Source organism: Podarcis tiliguerta (assembly GCF_965153285.1).
Source record: "Podarcis tiliguerta genome assembly, chromosome: Z".
In the NCBI taxonomy this organism is placed as follows: Eukaryota; Metazoa; Chordata; class Lepidosauria; order Squamata; family Lacertidae; genus Podarcis; species Podarcis tiliguerta.
Genome location: NC_139553.1, coordinates 49,449,964 through 49,473,733, shown reverse-complemented (window position 1 = coordinate 49,473,733; position 23,770 = coordinate 49,449,964). Strand labels below are relative to the sequence as shown.

The following is a 23,770-nucleotide window of genomic DNA, read 5'->3' as shown; positions in this document are numbered from 1 at the left end:
AAATGGAAAGGAAGGTGATTTTAACCAGTTGTGTCTAAGCTTTTTCCAAAGAGGGCCAGATTGGATGGAGTGAAGGGCCGTGGGGGCCGACCAAAGTTCTTGAGCATTGTTTAGGATTGAAGTAGTTTAGGTTTTTTTTAAGATTGAAGCTGTTGAGCTTCTTCTAGGATTGAAGTTGTTGAGCTTTTTGAAGGGCTGGAGTTGTTGAGCTTCTTTGATGATTCAAGCTGTTGAGCTGCTTTTAGGATTTTACCCCAAAGTTGAGCTTTTTTTAGGATTGAAGTTCTTGAGGTTTTTTTAGGGTTGGAGTTGTTGAGCTGCTTTTAGGATTGAAGTTGAGCTTTTTTTTGGATTTTATCTCAGGAAATAAACTGCCACAGGGGCCAGGTTAAATCAGCCAGCGGGCTGGATTGGGCCCCTGCAACGGACTTTGGACATGCCTGTTTTTAGCTTTATGTAGTGGGTCTGTAAGGAGGCGAAGGCTTTATGGGAAATGATTTATTATAAACTTTAAAAAATGCTGAAAATAAACATTTTTTAAAAAAACACACCAGAAGCCTTCTTATTAAGGCATTGTAGGTAATGAAATTCATCAGCAAGATAAAAGCCTTTTTATCTGCAAGAACTGCAGCAAGGATATTATTAGCCCAGTGGTGGTAGGGTTGCAAGAAGTTTTGTAAGGTGGACTATCAATTACAGTGGTACCTTGGTTTACAACCACAATCCGTTCCGGAGGTCCGTTTGTAAACCACAACAGGTTGTAACCTAAGGCGTGCTTTCGCCGATGGGGCCTCCCCGCAAAATTTGTTTGTAATAAAAAAAAAAAGGGTTGTCATCCAAAAAACGGTTGCAAACTGGGAACCGCATTTCAGGGTTTGACATGTTTGTAATCTAAAACTTATGCAAACCAAGACACCACTTTTATAATTTAAAAATGGTTGATTGACAGTTAGGATTTAATAGTAATAATTATAATTCCAAAATGCAGTAAGTGGGGAAACCATGAGTCGAGGAGGAGGGAAGTCTCAGGCTGTTGATGCCAAAGGTTTTCTATATTATATAGCAATTGAATGTTACTTTGAAAATATTTGCAAAAACTAATAAAAATTATTATATATATTAAAAAATAAACAAGGTGGGTGTGACATGGTGCCAAGGGGGAACAAACTGCTTGCTTTGCAGTTTCCATCTTTGCAAATGATCTGTTTTGTTTTGACGACAAACAGGATCTGAAGCCACAGGCTTACAGGAACGCTTACGATATTCCTCGCCGCAGCCTTTTAGACCAGCTGACCCGCATGAGGACGAACCTGCTGAAAACACACAAGCTCATTCTTGGCCAAGATGAAGGTGGGTGCCGTGTTGGTGTGGCACTGAATTGAGGTTGAAGTTTGGTTCCTTTAGGTCAGGGGCTGTTAAACCACAGTCCGCAGGCCAGATCCAGCCCAATCGCCCTCTGGATCCGGCCCATGTATGGTTCTGCAATCACCGCTTGGATCGGCGTGATCACCATCCCCCCCCCCATTTTGTTTTCTGGTGCTTTTTTTGCAATCCCCCCCCCCCCGGACTCCCAGCATGCTCCAAGGTTTTTTCCTTCATAACCAATGATCAGATCTCTTTGAAATTTTACACAGAGGTCAATAAGAGGATGAGGATTTCAGGAAAAAATACACCAGTACTCAAAAGATTTTATAAATGCCTTTTTATGGAGAAAAATAAAATAAAATGTACATGTGCTGATGGTCTCGAGGTTTTTTGAAATTTTGAAGTACTATAATTATTTTTTTTGAAATTTTTAAGTGCTATAAAATTTAAACCGTTTATAGAGGGGGAAAATTTAAGGCGATTTCTTTCAACCATAAGGGAAGTGTGTGTACACCAAGTTTCATCCAAATCCTAAGATGGTGGGTGACATGACCGCATTGACAGGACGTGGAATGAGCCTTTAGGGAAGTTTCAGTCTTCTGGAAATGAAGTGTGGTGTCCTTTCTGTTTCTGCTGCAGACTGCCTTCATAGTGTTCCTGTGGCTCAGATGGGGAACTACCAGGAATATCTCAAGATGATGCCCGCTCCTCTACGAGAAATTGACCCAGACCAGCCCAAAAGACTCCATACTTTTGGGAACCCTTTCAAGCAGGATAAGAAGGTAGGCCGATTTCACGGGGTCCCCTTCCCCCCGGCAATTTCTCACGGCTCGTGAGTGAGTGGAGTTGCCCCTTTCTTACAAAAGAAGAAGAAGAAGAACACCACTGCGGATTGTTCTTAACGGGTGATGATGTGTCTTCTAGGGCATGATGATTGATGAAGCAGACGAGTTTGTCGCTGGTCCTCAGAACAAAATCAAGCGCCCAGGAGAGCCCAACACGCCAGCTTCTCTGAAAAGGAGGCGCAGCATGTCCCCGCTGCTGAGGCGGCCCCAGTCTCCACCAGCGATAGCCAACCATGTCAGCGGGAAGGGCCCCCCTTCTGCTTCAGGGGCACCAGCCAACACCACCCTCAAAGCCATGCCAGCTTTCAATGGTAATTTGTGCTTAGCCTCCTAAAGGCTCCCTGAGCAATTGCCGTCTGCCTCTTCATGTGCTTTTGACAATGTGTGTACCTCGGTGAAACATGCATTTTTTATAATTTTTTTATTTTGGTCTTGTGTGCACTGAGGTTTTGTCTTCTGGAATCATTTTTATAAGCAGAGGAATTGAACTGTTTGACGCTATTGTAATAAAACATACCCAGAAGCACTATAATAAATAAATAAGCAAGCTAACTTACTGAAACAAAACTCCTCCCCCAAGCATGCTCCGGGCAGCTTCCAACAAAAGATTAAAAGTACATTAAAAGATCAGTCATTAACAACTTGCTCAAACAGGGCTGCCTTCAGATGTCTTCTAAATATCAGGTGGTTGTTTATTTCCTTGACATCTGACGGGAGATTGCCATCACCGAGAAGGCCCTCTGCCTGGTTCCTTGTAACCTCGCTTCTCGCAGGAAGGGAACTGCTAGAAGGCCCTCAGTGCTGGACCTCAGTGTCCAGGCCAAATGATGAGGGTGGAGACGCTCCTTCAGGTCTACTGGGCCAAGACCGTTTAGGGCTTTCAAGGTCAGCACCAGCACTTTGAATTGGGCCCAGAAAGGTACTGGGAGCCAATGTAGGTCTTTCAAGACCGGTGTTACATGGTCTTGGCAGCCGCTCCCAGTCCCCAGTCTGGCTGCTGCATTCTGGATTAATTGCAGTTTCCAAGTCACCTTCAAAGGGAGCCCCATGTAGAGTGCATGGCAGTAGTCCAAGCAGGAGATAAGTAGAGCATGCACCACTCTGGCAAGACAGTCTGTGGGCAGGGAGGGTTAGGGGTACTAGATGGAGCTGCCCTGGGCACAGATTTGACCTGCACCTCCATGGACAGCTGTGAGCCCAAAATGACTCCCAGGCTGCGCACCTGGTTCTTCAGGGACACAGTTACCCCATTCAGGACCAGGAAGTCTTCCATACCAGCCTCCATACCCTGCCCCCGAAGAACAGGACTTAGAATAGAATCATAGAGTTGGAAGAGACCACAAGGGCCATCGAGTCCAACCCCCTGCCAAGCAGGAAACACCATCAGAGCACTCCTGAAATATGGTTGTCAAGCCTCTGCTTAAAGACCTCCAAAGAAGGAGACTCCATCACACTCCTTGGCAGCAAATTCCACTGTCGAACAGCTCTTACTGTCAGGAAGTTCTTCCTAATGTTTAGGTGGAATCTTCTTTCTTGTAGTTTGGATCCATTGCTCCGTGTCCGCTTCTCTGGAGCAGCAGAAAACAACCTTTCTCCCTCCTCTATGTGGCATCCTTTTATATATTTGAACATGGCTATCATATCACCCCTTAACCTCCTCTTCTCCAGGCTAAACATGCCCAGCTCCCTTAGCCGTTCCTCATAAGGCATCGTTTCCAGGCCTTTGACCATTTTGGTTGCCCTCCTCTGGACATGTTCCAGTTTGTCAGTGTCCTTCTTGAACTGTGGTGCCCAGAACTGGACACAGTACTCCAGGTGAGGTCTGACCAGACTTCTGTCTTGTCAGGATTCAACCTCAATCCGTTAGCCACCACCCAACCTCCAACCGCCTCCAGGACCTTAACCATCTTCACTAGTTCCAATTTGAAAGAGAGGCAGAGCTGGGTATCATCCGCATACTGATGAATGCCCAGCCCATACCCCCTGATGATCTCTCCCAGAGACTTCATGTAGATGTTAAAAAGCATAGGGGCAGAGGCACCCCACAAGTGAGGGCCCAGGGGTCTGAGCACTCATCCCCCACCACCACTTTCTGAACATGGCCCAGGAGAATGGAGCGGAACCACTGTATGACAGTGCTCCCAGCTCCCAGCCCCTCTAGACGGTCCAGAAGGATGTTATGGTCGATGGTATCAAAAGCCGCTGAGAGATCCAGCAGAACTAGGAAACAGCTCTCCCCTTTGTCCCTAGCCCACTGGAGATCCTCGACAGGCGCGACCAAGGCAGTTTCAGTCCCATGGTGAGGCCTGGATCCTGTTTGGAAGGGATCCAAATGGTCTGCATCCTCCAGGTGTGCCTGGAGTTGTTCTGCAACCACCCACTCAATCCCCTTGCCCAAGAATGGAAGATTTGAGACTGGGCGATAGTTGGCCATATTGGCCGGGTCCAAATATGTTTTTTAAGAAGCAATTTAATGACTGCCTCTTTTAGTGGCCCTCACAGAGGGAAGCATTTGCCACCCAGTGGATCCCATTGCCCAGCCCTTCCTGGCTCGCTTTTATGAGCCAGGATGGGCAAGGATCAAGGAGACAGGTGGTTGGTTTCACTCGTCCAAGCGAGTGGAACAGATTGGAATTGATTCATACAACTCGACTAGACAGGACTCTTAGCTCTCTCCCGCCCCATCCCTGATCCCACAGTGGAGTCTATCCCTTTCTGAATCTGAGCGACTTTATCTGCAAAAAACTTTCCAAAATCATTGCAGGAGATCTTGGGGTCTTTCCCAGGCCCCGGTGGCAAAGGTGGTTCCGTGAAATTGTGAACCACCTGAAAGAAACCACCTGCTGCTGTTTTCTGCAGATGCAATAGAGGTGACGAAGAAAGTCCTCTTTGCTGTCGCTATCGCCACTACCTGTGTCTGGTCTGATTCAGAATGAGTTTCCGCCACCGGCGCTCTAGCCGTCTCAGCGATTGTTTCATCACACTCAGCTCTGTGGGAGACCATGGGGCTGTCCGGGCTCCATGCAATCGGAAAGGGCGCTTCAGAGCCAGGCGGTTGATAACCCTGGTTAACTCCGCATTTCAGTGGCCCCCCAGGGAATCTGCTGAAAGGCCATCAACATGGGATAAAACATCCCCTACCACTCTCTGGAATCCATTTGGATCCATTAAGTGGCGGGGGCGGCCCATCCGAATCAGTCGTGCCTCCTTGCAGAGGGGAAGGGTTGCAGAGAAGTCCAAGTGATCTGGCCACAGCACTTCTTTCGTTTCACTTTTACTTAATGTCAGATCACCCCTGTCACTAGAAGTGAACACCAGGTCTAAGGCATGTCCATGACTATGAGTTGGGCCCAACTTATTCAGGGACAGCCTCATGGAGGCCATGCTTTCCACGAAGTTCCAAGCGTCCCTTGTAAGGTCGTGTTGGCGTGGATGTTAAAATCCCCTAGGACAACCAAACTAGGTGTCTCCAGGAGAACATCTGCCACAACCTGAAGCAGCTCAGGCAGGGAATCCTTGGTGCAGCGGGGAGGAAAGGCATCCTGCATTGCCCCTATTGCCTAGCTTCTGGAACACACAGAGAACTAGGTCTTCCCAATAGGGCTCCCTAAAAACCACTGCCCACAAAAGGGGAGCCTGTTCCCACCTTGATGGAATCCCAGAGCTGAGCTTGTAAAGCAGTGGTGGCCCAACTTGGCCCTCCAGCTCTTTTGGGAGTACAACAACTCCCATCATCCCTAGCTAACAGGACCAGTAGCTAAGGATGATGGGAGTAGTAGTAGTAGTAATAATAATAATAATAATATATAATAATAATTTATTATTTCCACCCCGCCCATCTGGCTGGGTTTCCCCAGCCACTCTGGGCGGCTCCCAACAGAATATTAAAATACAATAACCTATTAAACATTAAAAGCTTCCCTATACAGGGAACACTGCTCTAGATCAGGCGTGGCCCAACTTGGTCCTCCAGCTGTTTTGGGACTGCAACTCCCATCATCCCTAGCTCCCAGGATCAGTGGCCAGGGATGATGGGAATTGTCCCAAAACAGCTGGAGGGCCAAGTTTGGCCACCACTGTAAGGAAACAGGCCTGGTTTGCCTGGGAGCAAAGAGACCTGGGGTGGGTCCTTTAGATACCTTGATCTTAGGGCCATTAGGGCTCTAAAGGTTGGTTGTTGTTTTTTAAAGCACAGGTGCCATTCCTGTTGGTTGCCATCAAAATTAATTCATGCTACACCTTACCATTGCCGAAAGAGTTGTTAAATGTAGCCTAGCTAGTTTTGTTTCTTGACTGATTAACTGTGTAATTAGCTATCAAGCCCACATCCTTTCAAGGTCCTATTTTTTGCTTTCTGCTGTGGTGCTGCCATTGCTAGACGTTGGATCTTGAGCCACCTAGGAGGTGCCTTCTGCTGTGTGTTTAGCTACTACTAATACTAATAATTTATTATTTCTACCCCAGCCCATCCTGCTGGGTTTTCCCAGCCACTGTAAGCGGCCCTTTTTACCCGTTGTTGTCTTTTTAATTATATATATTGTTTGTTTTATGTTGCTATGGCCGTTGGCTAATGTGAATAAAGTTTATCTATCTTTATTTCTAGGCGGCTCCCAACCAAATATTAAAAACACAATCAGGGGTGGCCAACTCCCAAGAGACTGCCATCTACTCACGGAGTTGAAGACTGGCAGTGATCTACTACCTTTTTGGGGGTCTAAGTTGTTGAGCTTTTTTTAGGGAGAAGGAGATCCCTAAGGGGTTCGGGGAGGCCCTTTTTGGGGCATTCAGGTCAAAGTTCCTGAGCTTTTCTTAAGGAACAGGAAGTCCCTTTTGGGGGGTTCAGGTCGAAGCTGTTGACTTTTGGGGGGGAGCCGGTGATCTACCACAGACGTCCACTGATCTGCTGGTTGGGCGTGCCTTGTGATACGGCGTTGAGCATTAGGAAACTTCCCTAAGAGAGCTCTTTCTTCTGGCAGATGCAAATAGCAATATGGTCCCGGATGGCAACGGTGAGAAGAAAGCTGAACACTTCCAGTCCCTGGACAAGCAGGGAGACGGGCTGCCTGTGCCCATGATGGCCTTGACCCCCCCGCCCCCAGCAGCCCTGATGGATGACGACCTGCCCAACGAGGTGGACTCCCTGTCTGGTGAGCTGAATTGCCTCGGGGAAGACGGATTGGACCTCAGGCCTGTCGCCAGCTCCCTGCTTCGCAGACCTGTCAGCTACAGTGTGTCTTCAGGGGACCCAAAACTCCTGCCAGGATCCGCACCTGGGACCACACCCCATTCGGTGAAAATCACGCCCAGCATGTTCGAAGGGAGCAACGAAGTGATCAAAATCAAAGTGATGAAGGAGGTCCGGAAGCCCGGGAGAAGTGAGTGTTGGAGAGGGGGCTGGGTTGTCCGAAGGGAGGTCCTGCGTTGCTCCCACCAACCCAGAAAGAACGCCAGGGCAGCCAAAAGCCGTCTCTCGACTTCTCACAGTTGTGAAATGGGAGGCGGCTCTGATGAAGCTCGTGGTATTTCAGTCTCTGCCGCTATCATTTATTGCAGGGACACTTCAGTTCCCGGGAGAGCGGGGGGCGTTCGCTGTGGTGCCAGTCTCGCTTGGCACCTTTTGGAATTTGTGAGGATCCCCCTTTTTTTAGAGTTGGCAGAAATGTAATTGTAGAGTTCGTCTGTAAATGGCAGCAGCTGCCTATCATAGTGGAATTCACATTTAGAAACCTGTGGAACGTGACCACGAGAGAAAGTGATTTGTCAGTTTGGTGTGAGGTGCTGTTACAAAGGGAAGAGGAGGAAATCGGTGCTAGCAGGAGAAAATATCTTTTCTCCAATTAGGAGGGTCAAGTCGAGGCAGCAGACTGACTCATTTATCTCCAGGCTTGTCCCATGCGATCCTGCACAAACAGCTATGCCCCAGGAGAGAAGAGGAGTGGCCTTTAGGAGGACACTGAGGGTCTGAAAAGGGCGAGTTTGAGATAGCAGCCACTGCTTGGAAGCACAAGGCCGGGTTGAGGGCAGGATTCTGATGGTCTTACCAATGCTACCATGATCTCACGTTTTGTTTCGTTTTTTAATTGTAGATTTCGAAAAGATTTTCTCTCTCCTTGAAGAAGTTCAAGGCCCTGTTGAAATTCAAAAATATTTCATTGAATTTGCTATCAAGGAAGCAGCAAGGTTTGTATCCAGATGACATGTTCAAAGCTTGAGCAGATATGTGCATGTGTTCTGATAGTGGCCTGTTTGCTTCTTGCCTGTTGTGCTGCATGATGTTCTTTGAAACCACCACCTTTGATGGTGGGAGGAACCTCTTTTGCTTGTAGGTTGATGGGAGGAATTAACATTCCAAGCACAGGAGGGTGTGTGAGCCTAGGCCCTGCATATGTTCTGCAGAGTAATGCAGAGGCAGTTGTTTGTTTCAGAGGGGGAACTTGGAACTTGCAAAACCCACATTAAATTGCTCCCCTTCCCCCCCTCTTTCTCTTAGGTTTAAAAAACGGGTGTTAATTCAGCACTTAGAGAGAATACTAGAGGAAATAGAGTTCAACAGCCTGCACAACAGAGTTAATCATGTCAACAGTAGATAATAATGCCCCAGCAAGACAAGTGCATGGGCCAGGGAGAACAAGTTTGCTGTGTTGCAGAGGAGCGGAAGAGGACGTGGCAGCAGCTGCCCCTGGCAGTCAGGCGGCTTTTCTCTTGGAGTCTGAGAAGAAGGGTGGAGTTTTTATGCTTGCAAGCCTCTCTCAATGGAAACTGAGCTGTGACCTTGATGGATTTGCTGCAGGGGGTCTGGCGTCCTCCCTCCCCACCTCACATTGAAGGGCCTGATCTGCTCAATGGGCTGAAGAAAAACACTCAGTGCTGCCCTCTGCCGCAGGTGATGAGAATTTACTCATTTGAACCTTTGTTCTAAGACACTTTTTAAAGAGCTGCTTTAGGCAGCAGGTCGAATCTGGTAAAACAAAAATGCATACGTTTTATCTGCGCTTGTGTTGGAGAGAGCCTATGTTCAAAAAGGAAAAAAAAGAGGAGAGAGAGAAATCCCTTCGTGATGGTAGTGCATGTTGCTGCTACAGACACGAAGGCAAAAGTTCCTGAGAACTGGCAGCTGACCCAGGCATGAGTTTTCAGGGTAACATTGAATTTGAGAGTAAAGCAGCTGCTGAAACTGGGTTGAGGAAAAGTGGTCAAGAGGCCTGTGACTGCTGCTCCTGGTAGCTGCTAAGCAACCTACCTCAGCCTCTCTTCTCTTTTGTCTGCAGACTTTATGAAAGCGCGTGCCTGAGGCTGCCCAGGTCCTGACTTCAGTTCTCTTTCATCTTGTGAGGAGGACGGAGACTCTTCACGTGGACTTGGCCTTGGAAGCGCTTAGAAGGAAACTTTGGGGTTTTTAAAAAACAAACAAACAAAAACAATCCCTGTCCCCCAAATATTATGTGTGTTTTACTTTTTAAATGTTCATATGAAAAGAGATTATTTTGGACAGTGTTGTTTACCAGATCCTTAATTTGATATATCAAACAGAGTGTGTGTGTGTGTGTATGAGAGATGAATTTTTTTAGCACTTGTAAATAATAAAAATCATTTTATGGTTTCCTAAGAAATGCCTAATCTGAATGAGGTGCTAATGAGGAATCTCTAGTAATCCCAGTTGCCTGCAAGCACAAGAAACAAAAGAACAAAAGACCCCAAACACAGAAGACCCCTGCTGTTGTCTTCCCTCCTTCCTCCAAAAGACCACTTTGACTCTTGGAATGCACATTTCTTCTTTGCAGGAGGAGCTGGTTCACATGGTTTGCTTTGACTATAGTTGCCACCTGACTTTCCACATTATGTTCTTCAGTCACTGGCAGATTGTCCCTTTGCATTCCATGGTGGTGCCAGGAGTGGGGTGACTCCTTCTTCTCCTTGCCTTGGATGCTAATGACTTTTTGTTTGGGCCCTTCAGTGGGATACGAAGCTCCTTACATTAGGCCCAGTCTTCTCTGCTTTGAAGCAACAGAGCTTCAGTTTTGAATTTGAGCAGCTGCCACAGCACTAGTTTGGCTCACATTTTATCTAACCCTTGATGAGGGAAGCTTCTACTGTATGCCCCCATCAAGAACACCTGCAACTGGAAGCATCCCAGATCCAAAGAGCATCCTCTTTCCAGTTGGGAATAGGGTCTGCCTCTCCTACACAGAGGAGAAAAGGCTAACTACAAACAGGAGCAGAAGGAGCTCTGACCTAGTTCTGGCAAGGGTGGCCCAAGCACGTTTCCCTTCCAGCTGCCATTATAGCATGGGGGTGCAGAACATGACCTGGGTTTTGGGCCTGCACAACTTGCATTTCAGCAGGAATGGTGTCTGATAACTGACCTTTCTGCCATTCTTAACACTTTGTGTCGGTACTTGGATGCACTATGGCCTGACTCTGGTGCTGCCATAAACCCGCTACTGTCCCTATGCAGAGAGTGTTTGAAGCCATGCTTTGAGTAATCTTTTAAGCTGCACTCCGTGGCACTGACTGACTTGCTGCTTTGTAATTGCTGGCTGAGCCAAAATTGGATAAAGGAAAAACCCAAAGGCAAAAGATAAGCCACTGTGATGACAAAAGACTTGACATTACTCATCTGGTGTGCTGATTCCAGGACAGCTACACAGCAGTCTTCATAAGTCACTTCTCAGATTTGTTCTTCTGACAGAGCAAGGCCTTGGATTCTTCATGATTCCTCCCCCCCACCACCCTTTTGCAGTGGGAGAGTGCAGCCTTTTACAACTGATGACCCCCATCAACTCCAGCCAGCACACAACCATATTGTGCATGGACTGATGGGAGTTGTAGTCTTAAACAGAGGCTGGAGAAGGGCAAGGAATGGTGAGGAGATAAAGGGAAAGCAAATTAAGACCGGGGCCCTTTTTGTAGTGACTTGAGGCAACACTACTGAAGTACATTTTCATACTTGCTTGATTTATCTTCCAGAAACCTATGTGTGAACAAGCTGGTGTGTGTTTCTCTAGCAGAAGCCCATTCCCAATTTGGTCTAATCATGAGCAGAACCTTCTAAAGACTTGAGCTGCTCTCCCATTTCATGGCCATTGGCCATGTGTACTTTTGGCTAAGGATAACCTTGGCTGACAGATTCTGGTTGTGGACATAATTTCTCTGAAGCTAGGTCCTTTTGGTGGCTCATCTTGTGTGAACACAATTTGCCAGTTCTGCAGGCTGGTATTGGCAAAACAAGGCAGGGCTCTCCCTGGAATCATGGTAGAAGACACATGCACAAAACACATATCCATGTGAGTGCTAAAAATAAAACCCTAATTGTGTAGTTTGTCTCATTTTCCTGCACAGAAGTAATCTTCAGCTGCTCTGCTTTGCCCTAAACATCTCTAGGGAGGGAATGGGAGATTCAGCAGGCGGTAGACAATGGGAGTTGAGACAAGTAATTAAGATGTCACCTGTGTAGATGACCAGTTGCAGGGGTTCTTTTATTTTGAAGTAGACTGTCTAATGCACATCTGCATTTTGATGTTGCCTCATGCACAGGTGCGTCTGCCTGCTCTGTTTAGCTTTAAAAATTCCTAACTTCTTAAACTTTGGAGAGGCATCCTATTAACCATTCTGGCATGTGAAAGCTGACAGCCTCCGTGCTAAAGGCCTCAGACCAGAAGAAATTGGGACCTCACTTCTACTAAGTGTGATGGGAGCAAGGAGGTCCTGTGGCAAAACACAAATTTGGGTACTGCAGAGTACACCTCTGCTTAAGTAAATTGGTGACAAAATATTTCAAGATTTGCAGTACATACCCAAATAGCCGTGAGTCCAAATTCGAATCATTCATGTGTGCAGGTCTTATTTTTACTGCCGCCACCACCATGCATTATCTTTGAGAAAATGTTTACATGAGGAATACTTGATTGCCCATTTTTTACCTGTAGACAAACTTGTTTAAAGCAACTTTGGAACAAATAAGAAGTCTGGTTTAGATTGAAAAACTGCAGCTTACACCTGTCTGAAAAAGGCTTCCATGAAAACTTTCTACTGAGGAACAGCATATGGCCGTCCCTGTGCTCCTGGACAAGAGTTCCCTCCTCCCTGACCATAGAATCATAGAGTTGGAAGAGACCACAAGGGCCATCGAGTCCAACCCCCTGCCAAGCAGGAAACACCATCAGAGCACTCCTGACATATGGTTGTCAAGCCTCTGCTTAAAGACCTCCAAAGAAGGAGACTCCACCACACTCCTTGGCAGCAAATTCCACTGTCGAACAGCTTTTACTGCCAGGAAGTTCTTCCTAATGTTTAGGTGGAATCTTCTTTCTTGTAGTTTGGATCCATTGCTCCGTGTCCGCTTCTCTGGAGCAGCAGAAAACAACCTTTCTCCCTCCTCTATGTGACATCCTTTTATATATTTGAACATGGCTATCATATCCCCCCTTAACCTCCTCTTCTCCAGGCTAAACATGCCCAGCTCCCTTAGCCGTTCCTCATAAGGCATCGTTTCCAGGCCTTTGACCATTTTGGTTGCCCTCCTCTGGACACGTTCCAGTTTGTCAGTGTCCTTCTTGAACTGTGGTGCCCAGAACTGGACACACTGCTCCAGGTGAGGTCTGACTAGGTGAGGTCTTGACAACTGGCCAAGCTGGGTGGGGCGGATGGAAATTGCAGTCTCAAGAGAAAAGCAGGTACCAAATCCCTGATTTATCAGATTGCTAGTTCTCAGTGTGGAGTATGGAGTAACTACTTGCATGCTGGCTGTTATTGCTCCTTAGCTAATGATGCTAACTAATGAGTTGGAACAGATTTTAAATTTAGTAAGCAGAGTTCATCGGGATTACTGGCTAGGCAGGCAATTTCAACTATGTTAAAATTTACTTGCTAGGCAAATTAGGTGTATTCTGCATGGCTGCTTGCCATAATACAGTGGTACCAATACAAGGGAGAGGCATGTCGCAGAGAAAGGGTTGGTGTTGCTATCAAAACACAACCACTACTTTTATCCCAAGAGACGGGATATTGCATTTTGTGTATTGCAATCGAGCTTTATAATAGCAGCTCCTTAGAACTTCCTCTCACCTGTGTGGGTGTAAACCAGGGGTCGGCAGCCTTTTCCAGCCATAGGCTGGTCCACCGTCCCTCAGACCATGTGGTGGGCCAGACTATATTTGGGGGGGGGGGGGTGTGAACAAATTCCTATGCCCCACAAATAACCCAGAGGGGCATTTTAAATAAAAGCACACATTCTACTCATGTAAAAACATGCTGATTCCCAGACCGTCCACGGGCCAGATTGAGAAGGCAATTGGGCCACATCTGGCCCCCGGGCCTTAGGTTGCCTACCCCTGGCGTAAACAGACACGGCCACAGCTATCTAATTTAGCTGCTATTTATAAAATTCTAGTGGGTGTCTCTCAAATAGAGGAGCTGCTCCTATGCTGCTACTTCAGGCTAAAGCTGGAGCTCTGCCTGCCTCAATAATCTTATACTGAAAAAATCTTACGTATTCAAAAGAAGTTGCCAACTCAGATGGTGGGAAGTAATGCTAGCTTTTCAAAAAACAGGTAAGCTTTTTGTACAGAGATTCAAGTCATGGGCTTCTAACAGTAGCACTAGGATTCAGTTGCTTGCATGCTTTCCTGGCAATGTCTTCCTCCTGAAATAAGGCCTGGGAAAAATGTTCTATAGTAGCCCGTAAGTTTCTACTGTGCCTGTAGAAGGGACGCGGGTAGCGCTGTGGTCTAAACCACTGAGCCTCTTGGGCTTGCTAATTGGAAAGTTGGCGGTTCAAATCCCCATGACAGGGTGAGCTCCCGTTGCTCTGTCCCAGCCTCTGTCAAACTAGCAGTTTGAAAGCACACCAGTGCAGGTAGATAAATAGGTATCACTGTGGCGAGAAGGTAAACGGTGTTTCCATCATGGTGTTCCATTGTGCCAGAAGCGGTTTAGTCCTGCTGGCCACAGGACCCAGAAAGCTGTCTGTGGACAAACACCAGGTCCCTTGGCCTGAAAGCGAGATGAGCGACGCAACCCCACAGTAACCTTTGACTGGATTTAACCATCCAGGAGTCTTTTACCTTTGCTGTGCCTGTGGGCTTAAAAAGGTTGCCAACCACCACTGCTCTATGCAAACCAGAAGGCAAATTCAATCCAGTACAGCAGCAAGTGCAGTAAAACACAAGCCTTTTCCGAATAAAAGGGAAAATAATGGGTGTATTTAAAACTACCCTTCAGCTTTATAAAAGTGGCATTTTTCTTAGTTCAATCCTTGAAGAAAGAATTCATACCCCATGTGCTTTTTAAGGATGTTGGTTCTTTATTAGGCAATGCAAGATCAAAAATGAAAGAACAAGTTTTGCACACGTGATAGTTAATGTCAATGCTGGAGGTTCAAGCTGCTACTCCTTGCAAGTTTAAATGCCCAAAGGGCATTCAATAGGTTGCAAACTTAAAACACAAACATGGGGAGGACTCCGTTCATGCAGTGATGCCCTGCTGTGATGGAGCCTTTTTGGCAACCCAAAGCAGGTTCTTGCCAGGTTTGTAGGCCCCTGGTTAATAAGGAGAGTTTAGCTGAAAATGATTTTCATACATGGTACTAAGACAGGGGGAGGGGAGTTCAAACTGAAGGACACCTGTGACACCGGCCATTCTCTTATGCACAGCCACTAGCCCACAAGCTCCGCTGCACTGTGCAACCTTTTCCTAGCAAACATTCAGGACTGCGCTGCAAGATTGGATTGGGTACTTTTCTCACCCCACCTCAATTTTATGCAATGAGATCCACAGGGAGCCGGGTTACCACAAGGGACAAGATCCTTTTATGCAGCCCAGATCACCCATACAGGGTCAAGAAAAACTTGGCTCTTAACTCCCAACAGTAGCAGCTGTAATTCTGAAAATGTGCTGGGAGACCTTCATTGGCTTTAAAGGAAATATTAAAGTGAACCATCAAGTAGGTGAAGCATAAGACCTGCAGCCTCTCTCGTCAAGAAAAGGAGATCCCACCAGCTGCTGTTCTCTGTGCTTAGTTCCGAAGCACTGTTTCAGGTTTTACAGAGCAGGAGTCTTCACTCCAGGACAAGGGATGGTAGGGAACAGTAAGGCCATTACATAACAGACTTTATGTTCAGTTTGCCACTGCGTGTACTTGGGGGGACTGTAACACTAAAATAACTTCCATGAACAAGCAGCAATCTGAGTTTAAACAAGGCCATGTCTCCTTTACATTCACAGCTCAACCATCCTGACCCCTGTGGTTAGGGTGCCTTTCGTGGAACCAGGAACCACCATGCAGAGAAAAGAGCAAACCATATTGGGTGGAATGCATTGTTTTATTCTATCACAAGTGCACCAGCAGTTGATGCCCATGCGTCTATACTGTGCTGCCACAAGTGGATGGGGCACCTTTCTTTCACTGCAGAAAAAGTAAAATGTAAACACGCCATTGCAGCCAAGGAGAGACGGACAGCTTTCCTGCAGCCCACTCCAACCAGTTTAAATCTATGGCAAACAAACATGGGGACAAACTAAATTTAGTGAATCTATTCCCTCTGCTTAAACACCCCACATGCTCCAAGGCAGGTGATTCGGAGATGCCATTAGCAAAAGAGCAATGCAGCAAAGTGGAAAAACAAGACAAACGGGGTAAATTGTTTAAACAAAAGCAAAGCAGCTCTCCCACCTCTGGACAAACTTCGTCCTACGTTTTCAGTGAGAGTGCACACTTCTAAATGGAGGGAGCTGGAGTAAAATGCACCCTTCTGAGCAGAAAGTCAGGAAACAACTTGTCCACGTTACAAGAACAAACTGAACAGCCTTGTGGCATCTCAAGACAGACATCCTAAGCAGTCCCTGAGATCCTTGTATGTTATAAGCCACTTGCTCATGTAGCAGTCCCATCCTCACCCACACTTGCAGCCCTTCCTCAGGTACAGCCCTCCTGCTTTGCAGCAGTAATCCGGTTGCGATCCACCTTGCTCCCAGCTTAGGCAACAGCTAGCACTTGCTACAATTAGAAGGAGCTTGGTGTAAAGTGGATGAGACTACAGATGGTGTAGTAAGGATGTAAGCATCCTTCCTGCCTAACCCCCAGTGAGATCTCCAATGACTCTCAAAAATGATCCATTTCCCTTCAAAACCTGTGAGCATTTCAAGGTAGCTCAAGGACACTGAGCAATAAACGAAGGGAGCTTTTGTGTCCCTGGCAACAGTTTGAGTAAAGTTCCCACTTCAGAACTGCCTGTCTGAATGTCTCTGATGCTGGTCATAACAGCGACCACATTACTTCAGCCAAAGTGCTGAAGACAGGAAAGAAACACAATCACCATTGTCCTCTGTGTTAAGGATAGGAGGGAAGGGATAGACACAAAGCAGCCCCCTTCCTCAGCATTCAACAGAACAGCAGCATAAGCCAATATCCCTTTCTTCTGTGCTCATCTGTGGCATTAAAACAATCACCTACTTTTTGGAAATAAAGAATTTGCTTTCACTAAATTCGAATCAACCATGATGGTGGGCTAATGGACAAAAAGTAAAGTGATGTTTCACAGCATAATTCTAGCAACAAATTACACTGTTCTGCCAATTCAAAATTCAGTCATTGTCATTAACAGTGTTTGAAGAAGGTCCTTTTTAATAATTATATATATATATATATTTATAAAGTCTGGATGATCAATATAAATACTGCTCCAGAAATGAAATAAAAGTGTTTACACCCCCAACTCCAATGTTACAGCTCAGTGTCCTGTTCTATTTTTAGAATAATCTGTAAAAATCTTTAACGGCGAAGAGGTTCAAATTTTCGCAACTTCAGCGATGCGCTAGACGACAAAGCATCCCTGTTGGAGGAAGAATGGACCGTGTCTGGGGACTGGAAAAATACTCTGCCCCGGTGATTAAAAACGTAGAAGGATGGATGGTTCCTTAATGTGTCAAATGTCCTGAAACAAAAAGCAGAACAAAAAGGAGAGAAGTGCAATTGGCAACAAATCATAACTGTTAATTCACAGTCCTATTCTGGTTAAAATGCCATAACCAAGGTTACCTTCAGATCTTCCTTGGACATATTAAAAAGTTCAAACTTGGCCTCCTGCCCCAATACTAGTAAGAATTTCTATTCCACCCTTCAAACGAATATGCAATGCTCAGGGTAGCTTATAAAAATTAAAATCACATGAAAAAACCAGAAACAGCAAACACACACAGTGCAATGGAGGCAAGTAGAGAGATAAGAATCAAACTCCAAGATAAAAATATGATCTGTTCTTAGCTAGAAGTAGCAGCAGCAGCAGCAGCAGCAGGGGTGACAAACCACAGGAACCACACTGGGGCATCAAGACAGAGAAGGATGCTGGGGCCAGGCCAAAGATGGCTACCAAAAATGTGGCAATAAGATGGAGTTAAGGCCAGAGCCTGGCAGGATAATGGGAGGCAGAAAAAGCAGAAGAAATCCAGGACGCGCTAAACTGAAGAGCTTGTTCTACCATTTTCTCAATTATCTCCACCGCTTCCTGAGCAATCTCCCTTTGGCTCCCATCACCCCATGAAGAGTCTTGCTGGATCAAGCAGCCATCTGTTCCTTCCTCCTGCTTCCCACAAGAGTCCAACAGGAATTGGGCATGAAGGTTACAGCCTTCCTATTTTTCTGCTGATATTCAGATGGTGGATACCTGCTAATCATGTAGGTTTCATAGTCAACATGGCAAAAACTTCCCTTTTTAACCAGGCATCTGGCTCTTAACTATCTGGTCTTTTAGAGTGGGTGGGGATATACACACCCACAGCCACACACCCCTGGTTTTAATGTGTGTAAGTTACTTTGAGTTGCAGTAGCAAAGAAAAAGTAACTAATAAATCCAATAATAACAATTACTAATAGATTCTTTTAACTTTGCCATGTGTGAGAGGGGAGTACAGCAAGCTGTAGTTTCTCAATCTTACAGCATTGTGCAAATGATGAAATAACAACTGCTAAACGTCTTCTAACTGATCAGGAGAGAGAAACCCTCCTCTTTAAACAGACCTGGAAGATTGCCTGATGTAAAGGGTGGGGGAAAGAATAAAAAGCAAAGCACTGAGCAAAGTAATAATGCCAGCAGAAAGAAATGGGTAAAAACATACTTATTCTTCAGCTCTGAAGTAGCATCCATGTCTTTAAATTCCCCTGCAATATGTACTATGCCGTAACAGGTAACCGCAAAGGCCAACAGTGTTTGAAGCACTATCTGTAACAAAAGTAAACAGCCAGAATTAAGTTACACAGTACACTATCCATACAAGTCCACAAGCCAGTGAAAACGTTTAATTTGTTCCTGGATGTTTCATCCCCCCACCTTATTCCATTGCAACCATACTAGTTTAAATGGAAATGTGTCATCTTACGGATCACAGTCAAGTCAGCACTTGCATCACTGAAAGAAAAAGAACATTTAACTTACATCTATTGGCAAAGTTTCATCTTCCTTTTCTGTTAATCTCATGTAGGAGCGATCTGCAAAATGAAGACATGCTGGTAAATTAATCTGATTTCCTTTCTATGTTCACGGAGCAAAAAAGGGGCCACACAGCTGGGTTTTCTATCAACTCCACTACAGGTAAAAAGCCACCTCCACCTCAGTTTCTCTTTCTGATTATTAATCAGATCTTCAAATCTTGCCTTGGTGGATTAACTAATCTCCATAGTGCACACAAGAGAAATGTGTCCAACAGCTATAACTGAGTAATGCAAGAGAATCACTGGTAGCTCTCTGCTGCCTTATTCCAAGTCAGTTCTTTAGTGCACTTGTCCACAAGGATTGGCAACAGTTCTGCAGGGCTTCAGTCAGGTCTTGCCCATACGTACCTGGAGATGTCTGGGACTGAACCACAGACTTTCTGCATGCCATGACCCTTCTCCTCACATATCTTACAGAAAGGCCTCAAGCTCATTTAAGGTAAAGGTACCCCTGCCCGTACGGGCCAGTCTTGACAGACTCTAGGGTTGTGCGCCCATCTCACTCAAGAGGCCGAGGGCCAGCGCTGTCCGGAGACACTTCCGGGTCACGTGGCCAGTGTGACAAGCTGCATCTGGCGAGCCAGCGCAGCACACAGAAACGCCGTTTACCTTCCCGCTAGTAAGCGGTCCCTATTTATCTACTTGCCCCCGGGGGTGCTTTCGAACTGCTAGGTTGGCAGGCGCTGGGACCGAACAGCGGGAGCGCACCCCGCCGCGGGGATTCGAACCGCTGACCTTTCGATCGGCAAGCCCTAGGCACTGAGGGTTTAACCCACAGCGCCACCCGCGTCCCTTGCACTTCCGGCTCATTTAGACAACCACTGATCACTATTTCAACTAAAGGCAACCAGTCTATGTTGCTTCAGTATGCATATTAAACCGTTCTCCCAAACTTGTCATAACAGGGAATCACTGCCGGCAACAGAAACAAATCACTCCACCATCTAGCTTCTCCTGTTCAACTGACTGCCCTGATCCAGAAATATAGGAGTTTATGCAAATTCACAATGCAATTTCACAACTAAGCTGAAAATGTTACAACTGGTACAATGTCAGCAGTCACTCATGTTTGTTGGCCAGGGTGTCAGTACACACATATAGAGTTGGGGGGACAAGCCGCTACCGTACTATTTTAACTGGTTACTTGAACAGTGTCCAAGTGCCCATATCAGAGAGAATCTGTCCCTACCCCACAGATTACAATCTATGTTAGAGCAAAAAGATACAAATGGGGAATTCACATTGGCTGCCTTCAATCCAAGTATTTTATGGACTAGGCCAAGGTCTGGCAGCATGCCACCAGTCCAGTCACCAAAACCCATTGTGTGACAGTTCCAGGAGAAATTCCAGGAGTAATTTCATGGGCCCATGAAATTACTAGCCCAGCTACTCATCCATTTTTGGTGTTTCTATACTACTCTTCTTAATATTTATCCTAGAGTGGTATGCAATGCAATTTTTAAATAAAATAATATATAATGAAAAGTAGTCAACACAGCAGAATGCACATGTGAAATAGCAATTAAAGCAGCAAAACATGAAGTATCTTCTAAAATACAGCATTCCCCAATACTACTTTAAATTATACTCTACAACTGACCTGCCACATATGAGAAAACCCTCTCCTTCATTATTGCCCACATTATCTTTAATGGTGGTGGCTCTCAGAGGGGCCTCAGTAGGAGATCTTACTGAAGGCTGATGTGGGAGAAGGCAAACCTTAGGGACCAGAGTCTCAAGCAATTATGAGTTTCCAAGGTTAAAACCAACAACTTGAACAGAGTTTCGAAGCAAACCAGTAACCAATCTAGATACAATGGTACCTCAGGTTAAGAACTTAATTCATTCTGGAGGTCCGTTCTTAACATGAAACTGTTCTTAACCAGAGATACCACTTAGCTAATGGGGCCTCCCTCTGGCGCCGCACGATTTCTGTTCTCATCCTGAAGCAAAGTTCTTAACCCGAGGTACTATTTCTGGGTGGGCGGAGTCTGTAACCTGAAGCGTCTGTAACCAGAGGTACCACTGTATTACAAAACTGGTTAGATATGTTCCCAACAAGCTGTTCCCATTAAAATCTTGACTGCTGTATCTGGGGGATTCATACTGACGCACATAACCCTGAAGGGATTTGCATGGTTACTGTTAGCTCATCTGGCGTACAGATTACAGATGTAGAGACCAGATCAAGGAACACATTGCATCAGGAGTTGCATGATTAATCCAGCACTTCTGCTGAGATGACCACCACCTTCTGAGCTTAAGACTCCCTTCATTCACACAACTGACAAAAACATACTGTCTCCACATCATACTTGATACATCTATTCCCTATTGCCTTAGTCAAGCACCTGCTACTCACCAGCTGCCTTTATCCTAACACCAGCTTAGTTTTCCCAACCTCTCTCCCACAGTGTACGCTGGTGTCACACCAATCCAACTGATCCCCTTGACTTCTAATGGCACTCCTATTCCACCCACTACACTCCATAGTCTTTCCACATCAAGTTCCATTTCCAGCCATTAAAAGTCTTTGTTCTATTCACTGCCAGGCTTAGAATTCTATGAGACGAACATAAAGGCAAAATTTCACCAGGTGCCATTCACCATCTTAGTGCTACAGAGATCAGAGAAACCTTTTGTAGACTGTTCTTTTTAAGGTCTTGGGATCCAACAACTACACAGCCTAAGATAAGGTCTGACATTTTCCCACCACAGTCGGGCATGGACAAAAACCAGAAATCAGGATGGTACCGGGAATGTGTACAATGCTCAGTATCTGGGAATGTGAGGAGGCAACAATCCATCCCTCCCAGGTTCCAATGGCTGCCATACGTAATAATGGGTATTTCACTAGCGTCTCATAAAATTCTATCTCCTGATGTCTCACACACCTGAAAAAAGTTGTGGGCTCAAATCAGCATAAGCTTCACCCACAGCAAGGCTACAGCCCTATGCACCCTTACTTGAGAGCAAGCCCTACTGAACGCAGTCAACCAGAGCAGGATTGTGCCTACAAACTGCTCCTGCATTTGCCCTGGATGTCCTACGGGATCCCCTTCCGACTCTACCACAATTCCCATGCTGCACAGCCACATTCTTCTCCGTGGTGGTCAGGGCCGGATTTAGGCTTGATGAGGCCCTAAGCTATAAGCTCCTGAAGGTAACGGGGCCCTTGATATGTCCAGCTGTCCTTTGTCCACAACAAATTGTTGCTGTTTTTTGTGTTGAGTATATGCTATATGGTAATTTATGGATCTCATAGGTATCTAACGCCATTTGCACATAACAAAATATGTATTTTATCAAAGTAATTGTTGAACTTATATTTTGGAAATGTACATCCAGGTTTTTCCCCCCTTAATTTTTTTGGCCACCCCCCAAAAGAGTGGGGCCCTATGCTAGAGCTTGTTGAGCTTATACGTAAATCCGGCACTGGTTAATTCTACCCTCGCAATTTCGGACACGGACCTCCTCCCTTTCCTCTAAACGCGGCAGGCGGGATTCCCTCCCTCCCACCCAGTAGGTGAGGCGGGGAAACGCTGGCGGCCCCGGGCCAGCCAGGAACCCGAGCGGCCCTTGGGACACCCCCTGCCGGGGCCGCCCCCCAGGGAGGCGGCACATTCCAGAAGACACGTCCTGCTCGCGCCCCCGCCCCGCCTGGGAATCCTCGGCGCCCCCCGCCCCTTCCCAGGAGGGGGGGCTGGGCCGGGCGGCGAGGGGGGCGCCGAAGCCCACCAGGACACCCCCTCCGCCAGGGTGCGCATGCGCGTAGGGCGACGGGACGGGGCGCTGCCGCCGCAGGCGGAGGCCGGAGCCACTCACGCTGCGCGGCGGAGAAGGCCGCGTGCGCCAGGGCGAAGAGTCCGACGCCGACCAGCCCTTTCCACAGAGAGGCAGCCGCCATCGTCTGCCTCGTTCCCTCACAGGCACTGCCGGGGCCGCGCACGCGCACGAAAGGCCAGCGGGAAGCTTCCGGCGAGAGCTGAGACGCGAACGCGATGCGACGCGAGGAGTCGGGCCTTCGCCGATCGGCGCGCGGGGATGACGTAGTGCGCAGCGGAGGCTGGTGGGAGCCTCTCAAGCAAGCGCCTCAGAGAGGAAGGAGGAAGGCGGGGCCGCTGCTGGTGGCGGCGGCGGCGGCGGCGCGAATCGGCGGAAGTGGGCGGAGCCGAGTTCAAGTGGGCCTGCCAATGGCTGCGCCACACGCCCTTCTTCGCTGCCTGACTCTCTCTTGGCTCGGTCGCACCCGAGTTTCTGAGGGGATGAGTTTGGCGCCTCTTTTCTTCGCTCTCAGCGCCTCTTCCTGTTCTCCTCTTGTCACCAAGCGCCTTTCCCATAACCGATAAATATCCATATACAAAGCAAGGGGAACTTTTAAATTGAAAAAGACAACCGCATCAAGCAGGCCATGAAGAAACATAATAAAACAGTTATTACTAATCCGGGTCAATCAATCAAATCATCAATCAACTGACAGAATCCGGGTCCTATTCCTGCCGAAGGAGCACAAAGATGGCAGGCACAGCAAGAGCAAACATTTAAACCAACTTAAAGCGGCCGTTAAAAATAATTCACAAGCATTTTAAAAACAGCCAAAGCGTTGACACCAGTTTTTTTAGATAAAAAACCCCCACAACTTGAAGCTATTCACAACTAGGAATCTCAGAGTTGCCAGAAGCAGTATATCTTCCAGCCACCAAACCCCTGAGCAATTAAGAGGTGTTCCTAAATTTCTTCTGAGATTCAGTAATGAAGGAAGGTGTCCAACAAAGGGGGAGCCACCATTGATAAGGTCCTGCCCTTGCCCCCAGCAAACCTGGTGGAGCCACCACCAAGAAGGCCTCACCTTCCAGCCATAGGGTGGGTCTGGAAGTCACTGGTTCAAATGTTGCTTTAAGTGAGACTCTTGCATATTGTTTGAATAATATATTTTAAAAATAATTTTAAAAGAAAAGGCCTTCTAGGTAGTTAAAGAATAGTATAGGATAGTAATAATATTGAAGCCTTGGCTATCTAAAGTTAAGCAGAAATGTCAAAACAATAATAACATTCTCAGTAGCAAGATAGGTGGAAA

The 23,770-nt window shown here is 46.6% G+C and overlaps 2 protein-coding genes across 5 annotated transcripts in view; one reads left to right on the top strand and one right to left on the bottom strand.

Moving 5' to 3' along the window:
- LOC310669075 (integrator complex subunit 6-like) overlaps positions 1–9,820 on the top strand; it is a 39,361-nt gene extending 29,541 nt beyond the window's left edge. For 2 of the 3 annotated variants that reach the window (XM_083422582.1, XM_083422584.1), the window contains 7 exons: positions 1,227–1,350; positions 2,005–2,147; positions 2,290–2,521; positions 7,187–7,585; positions 8,297–8,390; positions 8,701–9,093; positions 9,479–9,820. In XM_083422582.1, coding sequence (XP_083278708.1) covers positions 1,227–1,350; positions 2,005–2,147; positions 2,290–2,521; positions 7,187–7,585; positions 8,297–8,390; positions 8,701–8,800 — 1,092 coding nt within the window. In that variant the 3' untranslated portion in view covers positions 8,801–9,093; positions 9,479–9,820. Of the gene's footprint in view, positions 1–1,226; positions 1,351–2,004; positions 2,148–2,289; positions 2,522–7,186; positions 7,586–8,296; positions 8,391–8,700 lie in introns of all 3 variants that reach the window. The other variant, XM_083422583.1, reaches the window with a different exon arrangement.
- Positions 9,821–14,488: 4,668 nt separating this feature from the next.
- On the bottom strand, positions 14,489–22,778 carry MMGT1 (membrane magnesium transporter 1). 2 transcript variants are annotated; one of them, XM_083424183.1, is made up of 4 exons: positions 22,519–22,778; positions 18,638–18,690; positions 18,321–18,424; positions 14,489–17,140 (listed from the first exon to the last, which is right to left on the bottom strand). In XM_083424183.1, the coding sequence occupies exons 1-4, from the start codon at positions 22,598–22,600 to the stop codon at positions 16,978–16,980; spliced, it is 402 nt and encodes a 133-aa protein (XP_083280309.1). In that variant the 5' UTR covers positions 22,601–22,778; the 3' UTR covers positions 14,489–16,977. The 2 variants fall into 2 exon arrangements, with proteins under 2 accessions (XP_083280309.1, XP_083280310.1); XM_083424184.1 differs by lacking the exon at positions 22,519–22,778 and adding an exon at positions 21,448–21,541.
- Positions 22,779–23,770: the final 992 nt, after the last annotated feature.